We start from the raw sequence: 23931 nt of genomic DNA, 5'->3' as shown, positions 1-23931 counted from the left end.
CCCTTGGACTCACGTATGGGCCTTTGGTTTAATCAATGCTTAATGCATGCATGCCCAAGGCATAGGGGAGGACGCTGCTGGATGGGCCATGGGCTGGGTAATTACTTTATTAATCTTATGCATGCATGCATGTAGGTAGGTGCATGTATGTGCCCTTTTCACGTAAGTGCACTAGGCCTTGCTCATTATGCGATGTCCCTTTTTTTTAAGGGAAAAGTCTAAAATAAACCTTGAATTTGTACGCCAAGTCTGAATTAAACCTTGTACTCTTAGTCCCTAAAATCAGCACCCTGATCTTATTGATCCCGGTTAATTCCGACCCTATTTTTGTTTGGCACAACAGGAAAACATCTGATCCTGGCCGGGATCACTTACGTCTCTAGTCAATAGTCAATTGCCTAAAAATATCTGTCGCTAGTCATTCTCTCTCTCTCTCTCATCTACACTACAGTTGCATCATCTTCCTAGGGGCGCGCGCGGAGGCGAACACCCAGACCGGACCCTCCACTCACTGGAGTAGCAATTGTGGATGCTGGGAAAATCAAAAGAAATCACGGATTACCAGGAACCTAATGTTGTGGTAGGAATTCCGGTGAAGATGTGAAGACGGCTGGCGGCGAAAGTTTATGGTAGCGAGACGCTTCAGTTGAGGATGGTCGAAATTGATTGAGCGTCAAGCCGTCAGCAGAATTGAACTAAGAGCATCTCCAAATGCGCGCGAAATATTTGACGCGCTGGATAAATCGCCAATTTGGCTCGCGAGAGGCCGCGCGGCGCACTCCAGCAGACACGCGAAAGTTTGAGTGCGAAAAAGATGTGCGTTCGGGGGAAAAGCGGCAGCGCGCGCAGCAGTTTTGGCACGCGTGGCCCAGCGTGTTGGTTAAAAGCCGCGTGCAAGCGCCCGCCGCCACTCTTTCCCTCCTGTCGCGCCTTCTTCCTCGCCTCTTCCAGCGCCCCGCCGCCGCCGCGCCTTCTCCCCTCGCCTCTTCCAGTGCCCCGCCATGCCGCCGCACCCCTGGAGCAGGTCGGGCTACTGCGACGTCCGCCCGCCCCTCTGGCGTGTATTATGCGGAGATCCGCTCCGGCGATACACGCCTCAGGCTCGGCATGTTCGAGACTACCCACTAGGCCGCCCACGCGAACGATGCGGCGGCGTGGCGCCCCGGGCGGCCTTGGTCGCAGATGAACTTCACCGATGTGCGGATGCGCGAGCAGGCGCAGGAGCTCACGCCTCCCCCGTGACTAATCAGCGACGCCTCCAATGGAGGCGGGAGCGCCACCTCCTCATCACCAAGGCGGACGAGCATGCCATGGCGGTGTAGCATGAGCGCTTCCCGCAGGATGTCACCGCCAAGAACGAGTTATGCGCGCAGAGGAGGGCGGAGCAAGCCGTGCGTCTGGCGGACAAGCATATGCGCGGAAGTAACATGCGGAAGCCCAGATCAAGCTGGGACCTACGTTGACCTGGGACAATGAAGATCCTCGGTGGCTCCATGCATTTACGTCGTCGGACTACACCATCAAGGAGGACGAGGAGTAGTTTAGTTTTATTTAGTATCGTTTTATTTATTTTTATTAGCATTGTATGAACTGGCTTGTGGTTTGGGGAACTATGCTATGAAATTTAAAGTTTTAAACTATGTGTTGTTTCATATATTTTTTCGTATGTATTGTTTCAAAAAAATTCCAAACGCGTGCTGGGTTTTACTGCACCTGGTGAAGCGCTATAGCGGGGCGCTAAATTTTACAGCGCCTTATAAAGCAACCACCCTCCTACGCGCGCTAAAATGTTATTTCGATGTTTCCAAAAAAAACTTAGTGGTGTCGCGCTAACGCGCACCTGTTGGAGATGCTCTAAGCCTGGAGGTAGAGGGGCGGTCCTCTTTCTCTCGCCTGTCTGCGTGCTCCGGCAGTAGCTCGCGGATGCGCTTGCCCCGCTTGAGCCCAAGCCAGACTTGAACAATTTCTTCATGTGCTCCAAGGATGTCGTATACGAGCTCAGAGTGCCTGCTGAGACTCGTGACCCTTAGCATCAACGGCTCGCCTCATACATCTCCGTAGTAGTCTGGGCGCACAGGCTACACGCTAGCGTACGAGCTCACCTTGCACATGAGAGAGAGAGATTAGGAAGAAGACAATGTGTGCCATGGTCGTTGGTGAGAAAAATGTCTAATCCAGGTCGGGATTGTCTTTTCCCACTTCGACAAACATGTCCAGAATGGTGTAGGGTCGGGGATTAACCAGGATCGATAAGGTTAGGGTGCTGATTTCAAGGATTAATAGTTCAAGGTTTGATTCAAACTTAGACTATGAGTTTAAGGTTTATTTCAGACTTTTTCCTTTTTTTAAACATCGCTGCGCATCACATTATTTTACGGAAGTATCGTGCCAATATTTTCATTTAGCGATAATGGGATAATGTGATATAATATTTTGGCAATATTAGCGTGGTCTATGAAACTTTGAATTTGTGCCAATATCGGAATTTCGCCGTTGATGATGGCATATGTGTATGACAGTCATATGTCGTCTAATTTAGACGACGATATTGTTCCTTTTCTTTTATTTCCGGGTCCTTTGTTTTATATTGAGCGGCACCGCGGAAATTCATCATGATATTGTTTAACCACGTATTCGGCAACTCAGTTTTTTTTCATTTTATGTAAATGATTTTATTTGAATAATATCTATGCGCCGTATTTTACTTTGGCCGAAATCGGTGTCAACATTGCCCGATGTCGCCCACGTGCCCTATGGTCCCATGTGTCGTCCAGCCCCTTTCCATCCTTATCTCGAAGTCAGCCTCTGGATTTTTTTTCCTTGCCCCTCTCTCTCTCTCTTCCTCAACCACACCGAACTGGCTCCCTGCTATCAGCGGCAGGCTGGCACCACCGTGCCAAACCCCCCGTCAACCCATCCCACGTCCCTGAATCATTTGCTATGTCCCGGCGATGAGCTGCAACGCTGCAACCCACGATGGTGGAGCTGCAACCATTGGGTGGAAAAGCTGGAACCACGAGAGCACCTGTGTCGTGCAACCGACGACGACTGGATGGATTGGCGCATCCCCTGCAGGCAAAGCTGCAACCGATGTGTTTCAGTGCTGGAACCACAAGCGGCGAGTTGCAACCATGCCGGTGACAGCGACCATGACGGGGGCTACTAGCCAATGGGGATGCTGGAACCATGACCATGACAAGCTGGAACCGCCATTGTATTTTGCTACAACGGTGACTGCGGCGAGCTGGAACCATAGTGGTACAGATGTTGGAACGTGCCGCCTAGATGCTACTACCGCCTAATAGAGAGCTGCAACCAGTGAGTAGTTTTGCTGTAATCGACGAGACAAATTGTTGGAACTGCCGAGCGAGCCAACGACGAGCCGCATGAGATGCTGCAACCAGCAAGCAGATTTGCTGGAATCGGCTGGCGGAATTGCTGAAATCGGCGAGCTGCAACCTACGGATGCCGATGCTGGAACCGTCACCGGCGAAAGCTGGAACCAATGTTTTTTCTTGCTTCAACCGATGAGGCAGTGCTGAGAAAGACGACAGGGTGCCACTACGGGGGGCTGCAATCAGCACCAGCAAAAGCTACATCCGAGGATCTAGTTTTTATTTATTTTTGCTGCAATGGTTATAACGAGCAGGCTGTGACCCAGGAGATGGCGACGAGGGGCAACGGGCTGCGCATCGTCGGTTGACAGTGGGGGCTGCAGGGTGCGACAACCCGGCGCTGCAACCTTGCCGGTCGGAGCTAGGAACGGCACTGCCAGAGCAGCGACGCGTCCACGGACATGTGCTGTAAGCCAAGGCGGCCATGGCGAGGGACGCGAACGGCCGTGGGACGATTGCGAACCGACGAGCAGCGTGACAGGAGCTGCAAGTGGGAGGCTACGTAGGGATAGGAGAGGACTGCCGCGACGAAGAAGAAACCCTGTACGGGAGAGTTAGCGACTTAATCGGGTGGTTGGGGATGTACGTATCGTGCGGGTGCGCGGCGACCGGCTCAAATTTGGGCCGGCGCGCCGGCGCCTAGCACTAGCTGTATTTTTGTTCGGCTAGTGTACACGAAATTGGGTGCGGGTACACGAAATTGAAACGACATAATAGTGTACGGATAATTAAGATGGAAAAGATTTGGCCGTCTACGAGTCGGATGTGTCCGTAGAGTCCTACCTAGCTCGGATCGATGTACTTACCAATATATACGTGTGGTCGATCGATTCTGCCATCAATAAGCCGCCTTCCTAACAAGACCGCCCTACTCGACCGTCTTCTTCCAGTGTTCCACCATCTGATCTCCTCACAAACCGACGGTGGGGTGGACATGGACATGGAGCACACCGACCTGCTGGAGGACATACTCCGCGGACTACCACCACGCACCCTCGCCATCTCCCGCAGCGTCTGCAAGGCATGGCGCGCCACCGTCGACCACCGCCGTCTGCTGCGAGCCGACCTGCTCCCGCTCTCGCTCGACGCTGTCATCTACAACATAGACAAGATCGATGCCCCGAAGCTCTTCGCGCGCCGCGCCACGACGCGCTACATCACCAGCAGGCTCGACTACCTCGACAACCGTCCAGACTACGCGGAGGTCACCGGTGAGATCACGGACTACTGCAACGGCCTCCTCTTGGTTGAAACCGACAAGGTGGCCAACCCCGCCACGCGGCAGTGGGCGTCCTTGCCCCCGCTGCCGTGTGCGTGCTTCCGGCGGGAGACGACCTGCGGGCGTTGCTACAGCAACCGCTACCTTGTCTATGACCCTACCGTCTCGCCGCATTACGAGGTGTTTTACGTCCCCCGTGTCCCCCGTAATGTACCAGCCGAGGTGGCGTGCAGCACGGAGTGGCCACCTTCGTTGTATGTCATGCATGTTTTCTCCTCAGTGACAAATTGTTGGAGGGAAAGGTCATTTAGACGAGAAGGAGATGCTGCAGGGACAATGGCCGACATGAACTCAGACTTTAATTCTGATGGGGGATTGTACTACTCCGCTCACTGGCAGGGCTCACTCTATGTCCCTTTAAGGCATGAAAACGGTGATTTTGTTATGAGGTACTACTACTACTCACAATTACACATGTACGTACGTGAAGATCATTATTCTTATTACTATATACTGTATTTGGTGATTAATCTTTAAAGTTGATTTGCTTTTGTGCAGAATAAAATTATGGAATGACAGTTACCAAGTAATCGAGCTGCCGAAAGGAGGCAGAGGATCACTATTGCGTTTGGGAAAATCAAAGAAAGGGGTCTATTGTGTACAGGATATCGATGGCCGATGCACATTTAAGATTTGGCTTCTTTCTGAATCACGTGCTGGCGCGATAGACTGGGTTTTGAATAATGAAATATGCTTTGAGACAGCCTGGAGAACATATCCTTGTAAACGTGACAGTGGACCATGGATCTCACAGTCGCTTCAACAAAAGGAATCGTTGTTGGAAGAAGACATCAACCTTGAAGTGGCAAATAAATACAACGAGGCAATATCCAAAGATGATTTTGAATGGGATTCTGATGATGAAAATGTTGTTACCACTGTGGACTGGCCGAAAAAGGGCAGCCCTGGTGCTCCAGCTCACCTTTTTTGGTGTCTGGGATTCCATCCTTACAAAGAAATTGCCCTTTTCCATGGTGATTATAGAAGCGCAACATTTGCTTACTATTTAAATAGCTCAAAGGTTCGATACTTGGGAATAATGGAGCATGAGTATTCTGATGTGGCTATTTCCTTTGCTTACACACCGTGTTGGACGATGGACTTGCCAGGAAGAAAATGATGCATGCAAAGTTAGTGTCGGTTAAATGTACTTCTATAGTACTACTATACATTTTTTTACTCTAAAAATGTACTTCTATACATTCTTTGTAAATTCACGTGTCAATGGTGCTTTTTAAAACCTTTTTCTGGATGCTTGTGTTCCGGGTTAACATTCTCTGTAAGCTATCCAAGTCAGCCTGATTCTTTTTAATGATGTAGCGAACAAAGGGAGTAACAAACAGACCAGTAATTTCCATGTAAAGATGCTGAATTTAATTAAAGACTTTGATATATGCCCAACCTTATAATTATAAGCAAGATTACCAAAGAGTCTTCCTGTATGTAAGGATCGTCTGAACGGATAGCTTCGATTTGTTTTATATTTTGTGTGTAAAGCTGCTCTACTACTCCCTTCGTTATCAAATATAAGTCTTTTTAGAGATTCCAACAAGTGACTACATACGAAGCAAAATGAGTGAATCTACACTTTAATATATGTCTATATACATCCATATATTGTAGTCCATTTGAAATGTCTAAAAAGACTTATATTTAGGAACGGAGGGAGTAATTTGCATGCGATGTCTCTAACTGAATTTAACTGTGCAACCAGGCATATAAAAACAAAAGAGTGATATCAGCAAAATTTCATCAAAAATAAAATTTTAAAATGTTTTGTAGCTCAAATCATCAGTCAGATTGAAAAATTGTTTTCACATAAAAAAATCATCGCGACGAGACCTTAGAAACTAGATCCATGTTGATACGTTCCAACGACTTTCTTTTTGGGGGTCAAAAGTTACCAGGACCAAGCTAAGTAAGTTATATGTACCTGTAAATAAGATTAAATGGTTTCAGAAGAACTATTATCATTCATAAGTTTTTTTTACTTTACATATGCAACACCTAACAAGAGAAGTGTACCAAAAGGTTCTTCAATGTGGTCATAAGCTCTACCAAATAGGCTGGGAAGTGCAAAGATATCAAAGTCTTAGTCGATCATATAACGAAATTGAAAAATATAATTAAGAAGAAATAGTATCTCAAAAAATAAAATTCAGCAATAAATTACCTGAAACTACTGTATTGCGAGGGCAAAAATAACAGTAACAACCCAAATGGCCAGATCAAGCTGTTATTTAATTTGTAGGGTCTGATATAATATATGAATTTCTTTCAAAATATTTTGACTCTTTTTTCTTCTCCGCGGTCTTCTCTTTGCACAACAAAGCATGTGATGATCTTTGAACTTACACATTGCTTTATAGGACAATAAAGAAAAACAGGTGAGAAGATAAAGTAAAATAGGATCGTATATTGAAGTCGTTTTTATTACGAAAGAAGTTTGATCACCCAAGCAGCTCAAAGCTTCAATAATGCAACTTTAGGTGTTAAGCACCGGGAATGGCACAGTGAAGTAGATAGTGCACATCAAGAATAGCTGGCCCAGTAACAGCAGTGCAGCAGCAAAAGAAACAGAAATATGCAGAGTAGCATGTGCTTGTCATGTAAAATAGACCTCGGTGGCTCAGTCTAAATAGAAATATCTCCTGCAGTTGGGTAGGTTAATTATACTAAGTGATGATAGCTTTACCAAATAAACTGGTGACTACAACCATTTAGTTTCTGCAATTCAAACACAAGCAGTGTAACCACCAAAAGGAGACCAGGAACACATCAGGACACAATCACAGTTACAAAAAATCCCTGATCACTGCTCTGAAGAGAGCTGAATTTTTGCGTTCAATTGAAGGATAACGTCTTTGAATGCCCCACAACCATCAAAACTCTTCCCTTTATTTTTCCAGTTCAACAATCTGTCACTAAGATCAATTAAAAAATATTTATCTTGACCTGCGTCGTGCAGCAATAAATTTACACACTTCAGCAGGTATGGGTCTGTCTTGCTTCTGAGTTGATTGACAAAATGACAACATGTATCCTCACATTCAAAGATCGTTGCAGACATATCTCCAATAATGTCAAGCCAGCCAAAGATGAGACATGCACCACTTAAAGCCCATCTTTCAGTAAAACCTGTTCGAACTGCCTCCTCGCAGCGTCGCTTCTTCTTCTTCTTCCTCACACAACTTTCACTTTCTTTGTTTTCCTCAAGAACACACAAGAAGGAGAAACTCACACACACACACGCATATACCAAAGAGGAGCCTAGAAAGCTTTGCCCGGAGGCTCTTCCCCTTGGTGGATACGCTGGCTACATTGTTTTTGCCTCAGCCCTCTTGGCTACAGGCACAAGCACAGCACTTAAGTAGTAGATGCACGCGCACAGCTCATCGGCCACACCGGCCACTAATCTATGCACCTACGAAGGACTCGGCCTCACAACCGGCCACTAACCGCAAGTACTCATTCACTTCTAGAAGAGCTCACCTAGCTAACTAACTCAGCCATGCATGTAGGAGTAGCAAACTTGGCCAGCACACTCGCCAACGGCCTGCTCTACGTGTCAGACTGAGTACACACGCTACACACATACGCCATGTTGCTGCGTCCCGCACACCCCGTCCGTCCCGCGTGCCACCGACGTGCCCGACGAACCCGACGAGCCCGACGGCATCAGTGTATCCCGCCCGTCTCGCGCGCATCCGACACGCCCGACGAACCCGACCACACACGCCATGACTTATTCCAACACACACCCCCTAAGCCACGACCTAGAGGAGTCCGTCGTCGTCGACATTGCAGCCGCCACTGCCCTGATGTTGCTGCCAAGCCTCCCACCGTGCCGCCGTGCCCTTCACGCGCAGTCCCCACGTCCCCGCGCTCCCGGCCCGCGCTCCCGCCGCGTACGTACACGATCTGTGCAACCAGGTCCAGCGCCTCGACGCGGTCCACTCCCGCGGTCCCGACGCGTCCGACGCGTCCGGTGCGCACCCATAACACGCACCGGTCGCGCCCGGCTCGCCGCCGCGCTTATTGCCCTACACCGTTGCGCCGTCAACCGCAGCGCCGCGCCTCCACGGTCGTCGCGCCGAGCCGCCGCGGCCTCTGCGACAACACACAGGTCTTCCGCGACCTCCTCGTCTCCGCGACCGCCGCTGCTCGTCACGCGCACGGCATCACGCCACACCGCCGTGGACTCGCCGCGCGTTGCCGACGCCACGCGCCGGGCATCACGCCACACCGTCGTGGACTCACCGCGCGTTGCCGACACCACGCGCTCGCCGCGCGTCGTTGCCAAGACCCCTTCATGTCCGCCGCGCACCGCGGGCACCGCGGACGCCGCCGTGCGCCACGGCCGCCCCTCGAATCTGGCTCTGTATACCAATTGTTGGAACCGCCTCCTCGCAGCGCCGCTTCTTCTTCTTCCTCACACAACTCTCACTTTCTTTGTTTCCCTCAAGAACACACAAGAAGGAGAAACTCACACACACACACACTCACGCATGTACCAAAGAGGAGCCTAGAAAGCTTTGCCCGGAGGCTCTTCCCCTTGGTGGATACGCTGGCTACATTGTTTTTGTCTCAGTCCTCTCGGCTACAGGCACAAGCACAGCACTTAAGTAGTAGATGCGCGCGCACAGCTAATCGGCCACATCGGTCACTAATCTATGCACCTACACAGGACCTGGCCTCACAACCGGCCACTAACCGCAAGTACTCATCCACTTCTAGAAGAGCTCACCTAGCTAACTAACTCAGCCATGTATGTAGGAGTAGCAAACTTGGCCAGCACACTCGCCAACGGCCTGCTCTATGTGCCAGACTGAGTACACACGCTACACACATACTCCACGTTGCTGCGTCCCGCACATCCCGTCCGTCCCGCGCGCCACCGACGCGCCCGACGAACACGACGAGCCCGACGGCACCAGTGTATCCCGCCCATCCCGCGCGCATCCGATGCGCCCGACGAGCCCGACCACACACGCCGTGGCTTATTCCAACACACACCCCCTAAGACACGACTTAGAGGAGTCCGTCGTCGTCGACGTTGCAGCCGCCACCGCCCTGATGTCGCTGCCAAGCCTGCCATCGTGCCGCCGTGCCCTTCACGCGTAGTCCCCACATCCCCGCGCTCCCGGCCCGCGCTCCCGCCGCGCACGTACACGATCTGTGCAACCAGGTCCAGCGCCTCGACGCGGTGCACTCCCGCGGTCCCGACGCGCCCGACGCGTCCGGTGCGCACCCATAACACGCACCGGTCGCGCCCGGCTCGCCGCCGCGCTTATTGCCTTGCACCGCTGCGCCGTCAACCGCAGCGCCGCGCCTCCACGGTCGTCGCGCCGAGCCGCGGCGGCCTCTGCGACACCACGCAGGTCTTCCGCGACCTCCTCGTCTCCGCGACCGCCGCTGCTCGTCGCGCGCACGGCATCATGCCACACCGCCGTGGACTCGCCGCGCGTTGCCGACGCCACGCGCTCGCCACGCGCCCGACATCACGCCACACCGTTGTGGACTCGCCGCGCGTTGCCGACGCCACGCGCTCGCCGCGCACTGTTACCAAGACCTTCATGTCCGCCGCGCACCGCGGGCACCGCGGACGCCGCCGTGCGCCACGGCCGCCCCTCGAATCTGGCTCTGTATACCAATTGTTGGAACCGCCTCCTCGCAGCGTCGCTTCTTCTTCTTCCTCACACAACTCTCACTTTCTTTGTTTCCCTCAAGAACACACAAGAAGGAGAAACTCACACACACAGACACACACTCACGCATGTACCAAAGAGGAGCCTAGAAAGCTTTGCCCGGAGGCTCTTCCCCTTGGTGGATACGCTGGCTACATTGTTTCTGCCTCAGCCCTCTCGGCTACAGGCACAAGCACAGCACTTAAGTAGTAGATGCGTGCGCACAGCTCATCGGCCACACCGGCCACTAATCTATGCACCTACGCAGGACCCGGCCTCACAACCGGCCACTAACCGCAAGTACTCATCCACTTCTAGAAGAGCTCACCTAGCTAACTAACTCAGCCATGCATGTAGGAGTAGCAAACTTGGCCAGCACACTCGCCAACGGCCTGCTCTACGTGCCAGACTGAGTACACACGCTACACATATACGCCACGTTGCTGCGTCCCGTATATCCCGTCCGTCCCGCGCGCCACCGATGCGCCCCGACGAATCCGACGAGCCCGACGGCACCAGTGTATCCCGCCCGTCCCGCGCGCATCCGACGCGCCCGACGGGTCCGACCATACACGCCGTGGCTTATTCCAACAAAACCTCCATGACTACATGAAAAAAATCATTACCAGCTTGATCTTTCCTTTTTGTCTGCACTTCCGTTGACTCCATAACCAGAGCAGTGCTTGCGTAGTGCAGAAGCACGTTACAGTCTTGCTCACTAATACAAGCAGAGGACACAATCAACGCCCCTAAAGGAACCCGTAAATTAAATGCAGAAAATTAGGGCATGAGAGAGGGACGTCATTGTTTTCCACCTTGCACTTGACTGACAGCAGTTATGTGACAAAACTTCACACAACGATCATCAAAATCTTTAATAAGGGAACTGGCAGGGTTGGTTGACGCATGAAGTTTCTCTGTATCCCCAACTGTGGGTACTCGCAGTTTCCTCCTGTAACTTACTGTACTGGTATGATATGCATAACTTGGGCGTCTTTTGTTGTTCCTGGCCCAAGAATGTGATAACTCCACCATATTTTTAGCTAGCAACTGGCATTCATCAACATTAGAAGGGCATAACACCCACAAAAGGTAAAATGCTGCCCTCTGAGCAAGACTGATATCACTTATTGATTCAGCAGTTTTCTCCTCAGATAATACTTCTGATAAATAACCTTGTGAACCTTCCTGGTGAAATAGTAGAGCAGTGGCAAAATTGAACCAGGTAGGGAAGTTTGTGTGCGAGCGGTAAAACGTCCTGCCCTGTTGGGGGTGACGTGTCCATGTTATATAGTAGGGAGCCAAAACCCTATATGGCTTTACATGCGGTTACAAGAAGAGATAAGGGAGAATCCAGATACAACTTGAGAGAGAAGAAAAGGAGGAGATGGTTACAAGAATATCTAATACAAACTACCTCCTAGCCATATCTCTATATCCCAAACATATACCGCATATGTGATGTTTGACACCCCCCCCCCCCCGCCCCCCCTTAATCACAACTTCATCAAGTTGAGATTATGTTTAAACTCTTCAAAGCTTCTGATAGGCAGGGCTTTAGTAAACCCATCTGCAACTTGATCTCTCGAGTGAATGAACCGAATATCAAGTTGTTTCCGTGCAACTCTTTCTCTGACAAAGTGAAAATCTATCTCTATGTGCTTTGTTCTGGCATGAAAAACTGGATTTGCAGATAAGTAGGTAGCACCAAGATTATCACCCCATAAGCATGGAGCTTGAGAACTTTGTATACCAAGTTCTTTTAGCATTGATTGGACACATATGATTTCAGTTGTAGCATTTGTCAATGCCTTATATTCTGTCTGTGTTGGACCGAGACACGGTGGCCTGTTTCCTTGCACACCATGAAATTAAGTTAGGTCCAAAGAATATTGCAAATCCACCAGTAGAGCGCCTGTCATCCAGACAACCTTCCCGGTCAGAATCAGAGAAAGCACTAACAAGAGTTGAGGATGACTTGCTGAAATTAAGGCCAATGTTCAAAGTGTGTTTGACATATCTAACAATGTGTTTTGCAGCAGTCTAATGCACAGTAGTAGGAGCATGCAGAAACTGACACACCTTGTTGACAGCAAAGGAAATATTAGGCCTTGTTAGGGTCAAGTACTGTAGTGCACCTACTAAACTCCTGTATTTCGTACTGTCCTCTTGATTCAGGAGTTGCCCTTCTGTGAGAGATAGTTTTTCTGAGCTGGATAAAGGAGTAAAAGAGGGTTTACAACCTTGCAGACCTGCCTTTTTACCAAGTCAGTTGCATATTTCTCTTGAGAGAGATGAAGTCCATCCTTGTGTTTCTTCACTTCAATCCCAAGGAAAAAATCCAAATCTCCAAGATCCTTTAGAGCAAATTATGCACTTAAATCCTTCAACAATGATGCAATGGCCTCACTAGATGAACTTGTAACAATAATATCATCAACATATATAAGAACAAATATGCATGTATTGAGTCTATTGTAGATGAACAGTGAGGTATCTGACATGGAAGGGACAAAACCAAGTGATTGCATCTTGTGACTAGGATGGGAGTACCATGACCGTGGGGCTTGCTTCAAGCCATAAAGTGCTTTATCAAGTTTGCAAACAAATGAAGGATTAGATTTGCTCTCAAACCCAAGAGGCTGTTTCAGGTACACCTCTTCTTCCAGAACACCATGGAGAAACGCGTTCTGTACATCTAGTTGTCTGAGACTCCATCCCCTAGACATAGCAATAGAGAGAACAAGTTGAATAGTGGCAGCTTTCACAACAGGGCTAAATGTATCCTCATAATCAATACCATATCTCTGTTTAAACCCTTTTGCAACAAGCCTAGCTTTGTATCTATCAACAGTTCCATCAGATTTTCTTTTAACTCTGAACACCCACTTGCAATCTATAAGATTTTTACCTTGCTGTGGGGGAACCAAATGCCATGTTTTATTTTTCTTTAGTGCCACATATTCTTCCATCATTGCTTTTCTCCAACTTTCATCTCCGAATGCCTCACCCAGAGTCCTTGGTTCAGCTTGTTCATTTCTAGAGCAAACTAGGCCACATTTACTTATATGTTTATAATTGAGAGGTTGAGTTACACCTTTTTGTAACCGTGTGAGTCGCCGAGATTGCACCACAGAACCAGCCGGTGCAGAGGATCCAGAGTCATGCACAGGAGTTGCTGGTGCAGGCGATCCCGAGGTAGATTCGCTCGGTACCCGCGCCGAATCTTCTGTGTCTCCAGCACGCAACGGCGAGGTTGTATCTGCCGCAGAAGATCCTGGGTGGCCAGCCGGCTCATCATGGGTGCATGATTGCGTGGGGCCACGCGGATCAACACCGAAGCCCGCGCCCACCTGGCTGGATGGCTCAGCACTGGCCCCCGCTTCGGTCGGCCGCGCCTGGACGCGCCGCTTGTAGCAGCGCGGTTCGTCGAGAAACCGCGGACCACCCAAGCCACCAGGACGTCGCCACGTGGAGTCTGGCGATTAGAGCGGGGCCGGTGCTGGGCTGCCGCCACCCAAGGGCTGGCGCGTGGCATGCGCGGAGTCGCGGAAGCCCGCACGGGCGGCAGGTTCTGCTGCTGTCGGGTCTGGCGCATCTGCCAGCGCTGATCCCGGCGCAGATCTTCGGCCCTGCTGCTGATTTGGCGATGACCCCGAGGAGGATCTGCTCCCCAAATCTGGACACAACAAATATGGCACTTGGGGGCCAATTTCTTCATCATTTTGCTCGATTTCTTCATCATTTTGCTCACTGTTTGTTCCTGCAACATCACTAGAGGACTCATGTGCACCATTAGGAGGGTTAGTCAGCATTGAATCATCACAAGTATTTCCCCTTGATCAAGGCCGAGGAGGTGAGATGGCAGGAGAAGAATTTCTTTGCGAAGTAATGCACCGGTGTTGGGATGAAGATCAGCAAAGGGAAACTTTGTTTCGTCAAAAACAACATCACGTGATATATAAACATGCCCGGTGGACACATCTAGGCATTTTATACCTTTGTGTTGAGCGCTATACCCAAGAAAAACACATTGTTTTGAGCGAAACATAAGTTTGCGTTGATTATATGGACGAAGATTTGGCCAACATGCACACCCAAAAACACGAAGAGACGTGTAGTCAGGTTTGGTGTGGAGTAGTCGTTCTACTGGAGTTTCATTATTGATAACACGACTAGGAAGAATGTTAATGATGTGAACGGCTGTGAGAAAAGCTTCATCCCAGAATTTTAGAGGCATGGAGGCGCCAGCTAAAAGAGCTAAACCGACCTCACCAATGTGCATGTGCTTGACATTCGGCAGAACCGTTTTGTTGGTGAGCGTGGGGGCATGACACATGGTGAGAGATGCCGAGAGTTTGAAAGAAAGGATTTAATTTCTCATACTCTCCGCCCCAGTCTGATTGGATAACAAGTATCTTGCAGTCAAACTGGCGTTCAATGAGTGCTTGGAAGTTTTTAAAAACTTGAAAGACATCGGATCTTTTCTCGAGAAGATAAATCCAGGAGAATTTACTATAGTCATCAATGAAGCTCACATAGTACGTATGTCTACCAACGGAGTTGGGGGCAGGACCCCACACATCTGAAAATATTAATTGCAACGGTTTGGTAGAAACGCTAGTAGAAATAGGATAGGGTAGCTGATGACATTTAGCTCGTTGAAAAGAATCACAAACAGTTTCAATATTGTGCTCACCAACAAACGGGAGCTTATTTTTTTCTAAGCAATATTTCAACTAAAGAAAAAGAAGCATGTCCTAGACGATCATGCCATCGTGTGGATGAAAGCTTGATAGCACCACAAGCTTGTTTATTCAGTCTCCTAAGCTCCGGAATCAACGGATGGAGTCCACGAACACATCTTCCTCGATAGAGAATGCTCTTCGTCGTCTGATCCTTGATCAAAAAGAAATAAGGGTGAAATTCAAGGAAGACATGATTATCAAGGGCAATTCTATGGACAGAAAGAAGACTCTTGTCGGCATTTGGAACATGCAAAATTTTCCTAACATGAATTTTACGAGAAGGGGTACTAAAACTTGAATGACCAATGTGACGGATCTCCATACCTTCACCACTAGCTGTGTGGATTTGGTCCTTGCCGCGGTATTTCTCCTTCATGGTCACCTTCTCGAGCTCATTGGTGATGTGGTTGGTGGCGCCGCTGTCGACGTACCAGTTGGTGTCGATTCCGTAGGAGCCATCTGCAGCCGTCGCCACCTTGTCATCATCTTGAGAGGAATCGTGGTTGGTGACGCCGCTGTCGACGTACCAGTTGGTGTCGATTTCGTAGGAGCCATGCAGCCGCCGCTACCTTGTCATCATCTTGAGAGGAATCGTCATCCTCTTCATAGCGGTACCAGCAATCTTTTGCTGTGTGCCCCAACTTTCCACATATCTGGCAGCGAGGGGCATCAGGTCGTGCGCGAGGGTTGCCGCCACCACGGCGAGTTCTGTTGTTGGAGGGAGCACGCCCGCCATTGCGGGAGTTGGAGCCGCCGCCGTTTCCGCCTCCACTGGACCCCCCCCCCTACCACAGGAGAAGCTGTCGTGCCGAGAGGAGCCGCCATGACCGCGAGAGGCCGAGTTCGCGGAGGACTTGAAGCCGCCGCCGCTGGACCCGTGGAAGTGCACCATCCGCTGATCAAAGTTGGAGAGCATAGCGAACAGCTCGTCGAGGGTGACGGGGGTCACGCAAGCGTCCAGAGCAGAGATCAGAGGCTGGTAGTCAGCATCGAGCCCGTGGATGATGTAGGAGAAGAGCTCATCGTCGAGGATCGCCTTGCCCGCCGCGGCCAGCTCGTCGGCGTAGCCACGCATGGTGGCGAAGTAGGAGGCGACGGAGAGGTTGCCCTTCTGCGCATTGATGAGAGAAGTTCTGATGTTGTTGATGCGACTCGCTGATTGCGACGAGTACATGCCGGCGAGCATCGTCCAGAGCGCGCCCGCGGTGGTGACCGTGGTCACCGTGAGGAGCACCTCCTTTGTGAGGTTGCCTAGCAGGTAGCTAAGGACCTACTGGTCCTCCCTGACCCAGATTGGGTGGAGAGGGTTGGGCGTTGAAGTCTCCTTGCCGTCCTTGGTGGTGACGAGGAGCTTTGCCGGCTTCGGCTGGGTGCCGTCGACGTAGCCGAAGACCCCGGCGCCACGCAGTTGGGGTATGATCTGCGTGCGCCACAACACGTAGTTCATGCGGGATAGCTTCTCGGTGACCTGGCCATTGAGGCTAGCCGGGAGGGAAGCGCCGGAGGAGGAAGACATGATGGCTTCGGCACAGGTGGTTCTGGTAGCTAGATGAGTTGAAGAAGAGGGGCTCTGATTACCATGTGCGAGTGGTAAAACGTCCTGCCCTGTTGGGGGCGACGTGTCCATGTTATATAGTAGGGAGCCAAAACCCTAGATGGCTTTACATGCGGTTACAAGAAGAGATAAGGGAGAATCAAGATACAACTTGAGAGAGAAGAAAAGGAGGATATGGTTACAAGAATATCTCATACAAACTACGTCCTAGCCATATCTCTATATCCCAAACATATACCGCATATGTGATGTTTGACAGTTTGTAATTGTCAACCTGCAGCACCACAGCAGGAGCAATTAGCTTTGAATTGAACAGCATTGCTAAATATCTGGATATTATTGTTTGCATGTTAATAAGCATACCAAGCAGAACTGTATTTGAATTTGACCAATCCCTTTGATGGCTGTTTCTTGCCAAAGTGTGACCCTTTTGATGTTTGTGATTGTATGTTTTTCCATGAAGAGTTGTCGTTGCTTGTTTCACCCAAGAAAACCATAGCTTCTATGTAAGAAACAAGATCCAAAAATCGTCTGCATGATATGGGTCCAGTTAGTATGCCAAGTAAATCCCTTTGTTGGCTTGGGAAATAAGCATGTGTAAAGGGACATTTCTGTCCCAGTTCCATGGATATTCTCCATCCCATATGCGCGAGAAGAATATCTAATATTGATGATACCACTGCCGTGCAAATTCCTAGCACAGAACCCATACCCCTGCAAACAGAAATGATATGCATAAGGAAATTTTGTTCAAAGAGATTTCCACAAACAACAAGTCCGGCATGTGTAATGCATTCACACAACATGCACAACCGCGTGGATCCATAATAGTGCAGTGGGTATATCATTTAGACCAGGAGGACGGAATGCTACAGATGATTAAATAATTAACTCCTATGGTTAATAAAGTTACCATTTATAGAAGATTGAATAGCTAACAGATGATGAATTTTAAAATGATACACAACATGAATCTGTTAATTCAGTTCTGAGGTAGTTGAAACCCAAGCTTTGAAGAGTTCACTTGACTATGCACATTCACCTATTTTCTAATGATAAACTTCAACTTTGCTAGTTGCAGGCTCAAGACATAACACATCTAATTGTACTGTGTGCACATTTAACTGGAAGTGTAAAAATGCTTCAAAAAGCCAACTGACAAGACACGAAAAACCCAGAGTCACCAACAAAAAATAGAGAAGCTAATACCAAAAGCATAGTTATACAAGGCATACCTAGGCTCTAGGCGATAGCAAAACGCCTAGCGCTTAATTGCGCTTAAGCATGCACTTTGGTGAGAAGAGCGCAAGACGGTGGCAAAACCCACAATTAACGCCTAGCATTTTTTAAACTTTGGTACCAAGTATTATGAGGTGTGAACTTACGTAGCAAGAAACCATATATGGAATAATGATCGCATCTCCAAGACGCTGGTGGAGAGCAGACTAAGCATATTACAATCACACGCCATGCTACCCGGTAATGCAATTCTTTTCTCAGACAAAGCAAAGGCCTTGTAATTACTTCTCGCAGAATCACCGAAAGATCATGTTTTAGAATTGATGGGTCGAAATGCCACAAAAGGGCCCTGCCACACAACACACAAACAAAAAGTGCAAAGCAAATCAGTAAAATATGTAGAAAAATGGCAAGCAAAATTTTATCAAATCAGACACAGGAGAAATGATCACTTAATGTAAGCATAGATAAGGTAAAAAAGTGCCAATAACCCAACATTGTACCACTCACAAAACAGTACAATTTTTTTTGATAAGAGAGGGTTAAGGTTGATGTTTACACTTCTGGAATTCCAGTTGCACTTTAGCATGTATTGCCTTAATTTTTCCGTATCATGTCCGCGGCCAAAAACATTAGTAGAAGACAGCTCAACGTGGACCAATATTGTACAACATTTTTAAATCTATAATGCTGGTACTATGTTGGTCCATGTATAACTGTCCCAAGCATTCCTCGGCGGGATTGAGCCATCACTGGGAAGCACTTGATAAGATGGATGGGTTGTTACATCCAGAGAAATGGTACCCATCTTGCAACTGTTTTCTCCGTCTTCTCTGTAATATGGCGAAGGAAAGAGACACTGGTAACGAGGGGATAACAGGGATGTTTTCACAGCAGCATGCAACAGATCATAGGAACTAGAGGGATACGCGCGCTTGCGTTGCGCGGTTCTTCTGTCAGTGAATTTTTCTTTTACTTTTTTAGTTTGTTGTTGTGAGGAAGCAGTTGAGCTTTATCAATGGTAGCAGATAAGCAGCAGCATTGATCCATTGCTGGAAAACACAGCATGTCAATGCCCCTCAAATAAAAATGTGTTCATGTAAACATAATAGTCCCAAGAGCAACTTAAGATGTCCACAACACAGGATAGACCTCCATCTAGGAGTCAGGACCATCAAAAGACCAAACAAGTTAGCACCCAGCTCTACAAGAGATCAACTCTTCAACATTCTTACACAGAGAGGATCATGGTAGATTCAGTTGATGCTGGCTACAACGCCGTTGCCATGGGGCAACACATCAGGTCCTCTTCACACTGTGGACAAATACAGAGCCCTCACTGTGCAGAGTGCCAAGAGCAACACGGAGCTGCGTAAAAAAAATCAGGAATGTATTAGCAATTTAGCATGTATGTATGTCCGGCCACCAAATAAGGTGAGTAGAAAAGAAACTTGACTTGTCACTTACATCATGTTGATGAACTTCCATGGAGCTCGGTTTCCTCACTTCTTCTAGCAACTATGCGGTGATTAGGAACAACACTTGGATCAGAACAAGGGGCATGGAATATCAGGGCACCCAATATTAACAAAAAGGTAAGGGTTCTTTACCTCAGTCATACGCATCGAGGGCCCTCCAAGCTGCATTTTCTCCATGACAAGGTCTCGGATAGCCCAAACAAGATTGTTACATCTCTGCCTTTCACTTGCAGATACCCCCGTCATAAAAACCGTCATCGTGCTTCTTCCCTCCCCCCCCCCCCCCCCCCCCGCGTCGTCTCCTCTGAGGCGACTCGGGGGTTTTAAAAACCTACCCTCCGTCGCCGCCCGAGGTGCCCTGCGGCACGCGCGCGCGACACCGATGAAGGTGGCGGTGGGGATCTGGCGGCTTCACCTGCGTGGAGGGCCTAGCCAACCGGGGCGGCGGCACCGGATCTGGCAAGGCGGTGGCCCCTGGGCGGCAGGCGCACCCACGGGTGTGGGTCATCGTCCTCGGCCGCGCGGGCGGCGAATCGACGGTGGACACGGTACGTGGTCAATGGCCTGCTCCGGTGGCCCTCTGACCTCATATCCGAAGGTTCCTTCTCCTCTTCCCTCTAGCCCGCTCCCAACATGTGCTAGCGCCGGTGCTTATTCGTCGGTCTATTGGTGGCTGGTTGGGGTGGTGTTTGTCAGGACTGGGAGAAATCTCTGGTTGGTGTCTCTGACCACGGCGGTGGCCAGGCCCGCGGGCGTGGCTCCCCTTCTTGAAGGCACCATCGAGATCCCCTCTACCCACCCCTTCCCCTTCGTTCGAAGGTTAACTCCTGTAATCCCATGTGGATTCTGCGGCGGCGCTCGGCATCGTAACCTTCATGGGGGGCGTCTGGTTAGGAGGGTGTAGGTGTGTGGTGCTAGATACGAGGTTTGTGATTGCAGCGGGGGTCCGTGTGACAACTTGGGTTCTAGCGATGCCGGGCTTGCCATTCTCTGTTTAGTGCTTGCTAGCCATCCCATGTGTCGGTGCCAAAACCGGCCGATCTCGGGTAGGGGATCCCAAACTGTGCGTCTGAGGATCGAAGGTAACAGGAAGCAGGGGACACGATGTTTACCCAGGTCCGGGCCCTCTTAATGGAGGTAATACCCTACTTCCTACTTGATTGACTTTGATGAGTATAGGGGTTACAAGAGTTGATCTACCTCGAGATCGTAATGGCTAAACCCTAGATGTCTAGCCTGTGATTGTGATTGTGATTGTCTCTACGGACTAAACCCTCCGGTTTATATAGACACCGGAGGGGCCTAGGGTTGTACAGAGTCGGTTTACAGAGAAAGGAATCTTCATATCCGAACGCCAAGCTTGCTATCCACGCAAAGGAGAGTCCCATCCGGACACGGGGGAAAGCCTTCTATCTTGTATCTTCACGGCCCACCAGTCCGGCCCACATCACATAGGCCGACCATCCGAGTACCCCTTAATCCAGGACTCCCTCAGTAGCCCCCGAACTTTCCTTCAATGACGATGTAGTATCCGGCTTTATGTCTTCGGCTTTGCAAGGCGGGTTCTCCATTGTACTTTGGATTGACGATAGTTCGGCTGACCATTTAAATACGTTTCTTTACTGTCGTCTCTCGGCTTCCATGTGACAAATGAATGTGAACAGTCTTGGTGTTTTTACTAAGAACCCCTCGACCAGGCGGGGAAAACGCCTATATAGAGAGATTGGATCTCAGCAACCATTCCCCATCACGCTGAAATCCTTAGAGCTTGCATAAAGCGATTGTATCCGTCACCAGCTCTGAAGTGGAGAGTGCGATGAATCATCGGAGGAGGAAAGAGGCCATGCGCGACCCGAGTTTCACCAAAGAGGCGTTCAATGCCCTCAGCTCAGCGGATGCATACATCCGAGCTGCTCAGGATGGACTTGCCGGAGCCACTCACCAACTTTCAAAAGATATGCGGGTAAAAACTTAATGTGGATTCAATAATCATATGCCAGTAGCCCTCGAGACTTGAAGCAGTTGACCCAACTGATTTAAGGGTCGTTTAATGTTATCAGGTACTCACGGTGAAAAATAACACGTTGTCTCAGGAGCTTGAAGAATGTCGGACCAAGCAAGCTGTTGCCACCGCCGAACTGGAAGATTTGAAGAAATCCCAGAAGGCTTCGGATGGTAAGCACAACAGTGTCCGGAAAATACGATCTTGTGCTGACAAGGATTTTGAATATCCATTGTTTTATTGACGGTAGTAGGGTCGACAAATCAGTTGGAGGAGAGGCTAAAGGCTGCTCAGGCGGACAAGCAACATGCCGAAGGGCAAGAAGATGCTGGTCAATGTGTATTAACACGGACCATTAATGAGAAGAATAAACTACAGGATGCCAACATCAAGCAAGCCGAGGAGCTAAAGGACATAAGAGCCTAGTTGTGGGACGCTTTGAAGGAGAACCGAAAGTTGAAAGGCGGCATATTTAGTATGTCCCTGAACCTTACTTTCATAAGATCTCTTGACGGAGAATTTTTACGAGATTTGTTCATGTAGGTTTGCTAACTAGGCGGCCTGAAGGAGAAGTGTCCGGATTTCAAGGAGAATTGCTGCAAGAGTTGCCCAAGGTGCATGAGCGAGCTCGAAAAGCGATGAGAAATATGGCTAAGGCTTTATGGCCATCCAATTCTTCTCCGGGACTAATTGGGGAGCTCGCGGAGCTATTCAAAGGAACTCGTCTTTGCTTTGAGCTGTGGAAGGCATCGGCATGTCGAGAGGGTGCACGAGAGGCCTGGGCCATGGTGAAAACGCGGTATACCGGACTTGATCCGAATCATATGGCCCTGGTTGGACCTCGGGGACCAGACGGACAAGAAATTCTGGTTAGCTTGGTGTATGACCTAGTAAAGATAGCCGCCAAATTTTCACAACAGGACTGTAAACTAGACAGCCTGATAGATGGCATAGATAAAGAATAGGTTTGTGATTTTATGTGACGATACACTTTATCAGCAAAACTTAGCTCCGGCCGATTTGTAAAAGATTGTCATGGCGGACCTTTCGCTTTTAGCCTCTGAAACCCCAAGGGTGGAGTGTTTCTGAATACTATATGAGGGAGTCCTGGATTAGGGGGTCTCGCGACAGCTGGACTATATTCTTTGGCCGGACTATTGGGCTATGAAGATACCAGATTGAAGACTTCGTCCCGTGTCCGGATGGGACTCTACTTGGCGTGGAAGGCAAGCTAGGCAATACGGATATGTATATCTCCTCCTTTGTAACTGACCTTGTGTAACCCTAGCCCCCTTCGGTGTCTATATAAACCGGAGGGTTTTAGTCCGTAGGACAACATACAATCATACCATTGGCTAGCTTCTAGGGTTTAGCCTCTCTGATCTCGTGGTGGATCAACTCTTGTAATACTCATATCATCAAGAATAAATCAAGCAGGACGTAGGGTTTTACCTCCATCAAGACAGCCCAAACCTGGGTAAAACATCGTGTCCCCTGCCTCCTGTTACCATCCGCCTTAGACGCACAGTTCGGGACCCCCTACCCGAGATCCGCCGGTTTTGACACCAACATTGGTGCTTTCACTGAGAGTTCCTCTGTGTCGTCGCCATTAGGCTTGATGGCTCCTTTAACCATCAATAGAGATGCGGTCCAGGGTGAGGCTTTTCTCCCCGGACAGATCTTCGTATTCGGCGGCTTCGCACTGCGGGCCGACTCACTTGGCCATCTGGAGCAGATCGAAAGTTACGCCCCTGGCCACCAAGTTAGGCTTGGAAGCCTAAACTACACGACCTATATCTGCGGAGACTTGATCTTTGACGGATTTGAACTCCTACCAAGTGCGCTGCACAGCCTCGATGAGCATGATTTAGCTCTGCCGTCAGACGGTACTTAGGATATCGCACCGGCGACCGCTCCGGCCCTCAATTCGGAGCCAATCGCGCCATCCATGGACCGGTGGATAGACCCCGCCATGGAGGCCGTACTCTCAGCGGCGATCGAGCCGAGGATCGACCTTACCTTCCACGAGAGCCGTGTTGCCGAACTACCGGATCCTTCTCCGGCCATGGACTCCGAACCGCCTGCGCCCGTGCCTATCGAATCCGGCTCGGCGCCGATCATGGAGTTTACCTCCGCGGATATCTTTCAGCACTCGCCCCTTGGCAACATATTGAACTCATTAAGGTCTCTCTCCTTGTTAGGAGAATCCTGGCTGAACTACATTCGGCAGGATCGGGATGCGGAGGACGAGGAAGCTCACCGCCCACCCACCACCCACTTAATAGCCACTGTCGACGACTTAACCGACATGCCAGACCTCGACTCCGAAGACATCGAAGGTATGGACAACGATGCAGGAGACGAACAGCAACCACTGCCCATAGGGCACTGGACGCCCACTTCATCATATGATGTATACATGGTGGACACACCCAAAGAAAACGACGACGAGGAGCGGAAGGACGCAGCAAAGGGTTGTTCCCTCGAGAAGCAGTCAAAGCGGCGGCGTAAACACCGCTCTAAATCCCGCCTCGGCAGAAACAACAAT

The 23931-nt window shown here is 49.6% G+C and overlaps 1 protein-coding gene and 1 pseudogene across 1 annotated transcript; one reads left to right on the top strand and one right to left on the bottom strand.

Annotated features, from left to right (window-relative positions):
- The first annotated feature begins 4329 nt into the window (after positions 1-4329).
- On the top strand, positions 4330-5794 carry LOC147957984 (uncharacterized). Its single transcript, XM_087537804.1, has 2 exons — positions 4330-5063; positions 5173-5794. The coding sequence occupies exons 1-2, from the start codon at positions 4330-4332 to the stop codon at positions 5792-5794; spliced, it is 1356 nt and encodes a 451-aa protein (XP_087393930.1).
- A 1692-nt stretch (positions 5795-7486) lies between these two features.
- On the bottom strand, positions 7487-19889 carry LOC147957983 (uncharacterized; annotated as a pseudogene).
- Between the last annotated feature and the right edge of the window lie 4042 nt (positions 19890-23931).

This window comes from Triticum urartu, chromosome 7A, assembly GCF_056163025.1.
Source record: "Triticum urartu cultivar PI428250 chromosome 7A, HENAU_Tu73, whole genome shotgun sequence".
NCBI classification, from domain to species: domain Eukaryota; kingdom Viridiplantae; phylum Streptophyta; class Magnoliopsida; order Poales; family Poaceae; genus Triticum; species Triticum urartu.
This window is presented reverse-complemented; position numbering and strand designations above follow the sequence as displayed.

What these genes read in the sequence shown, in the direction of transcription:
- LOC147957984 (XM_087537804.1), top strand. Translation starts at nt 4,330, where the DNA reads ATGGACATGGAGCACACCGACCTGCTGGAGGACATACTCCGCGGACTA. An exon ending in AACGGTGATTTTGTTATGAG is followed by an intron (nt 5,064 to 5,172) that starts GTACTACTACTA and finishes GCTTTTGTGCAG; the next exon opens with AATAAAATTATGGAATGACA.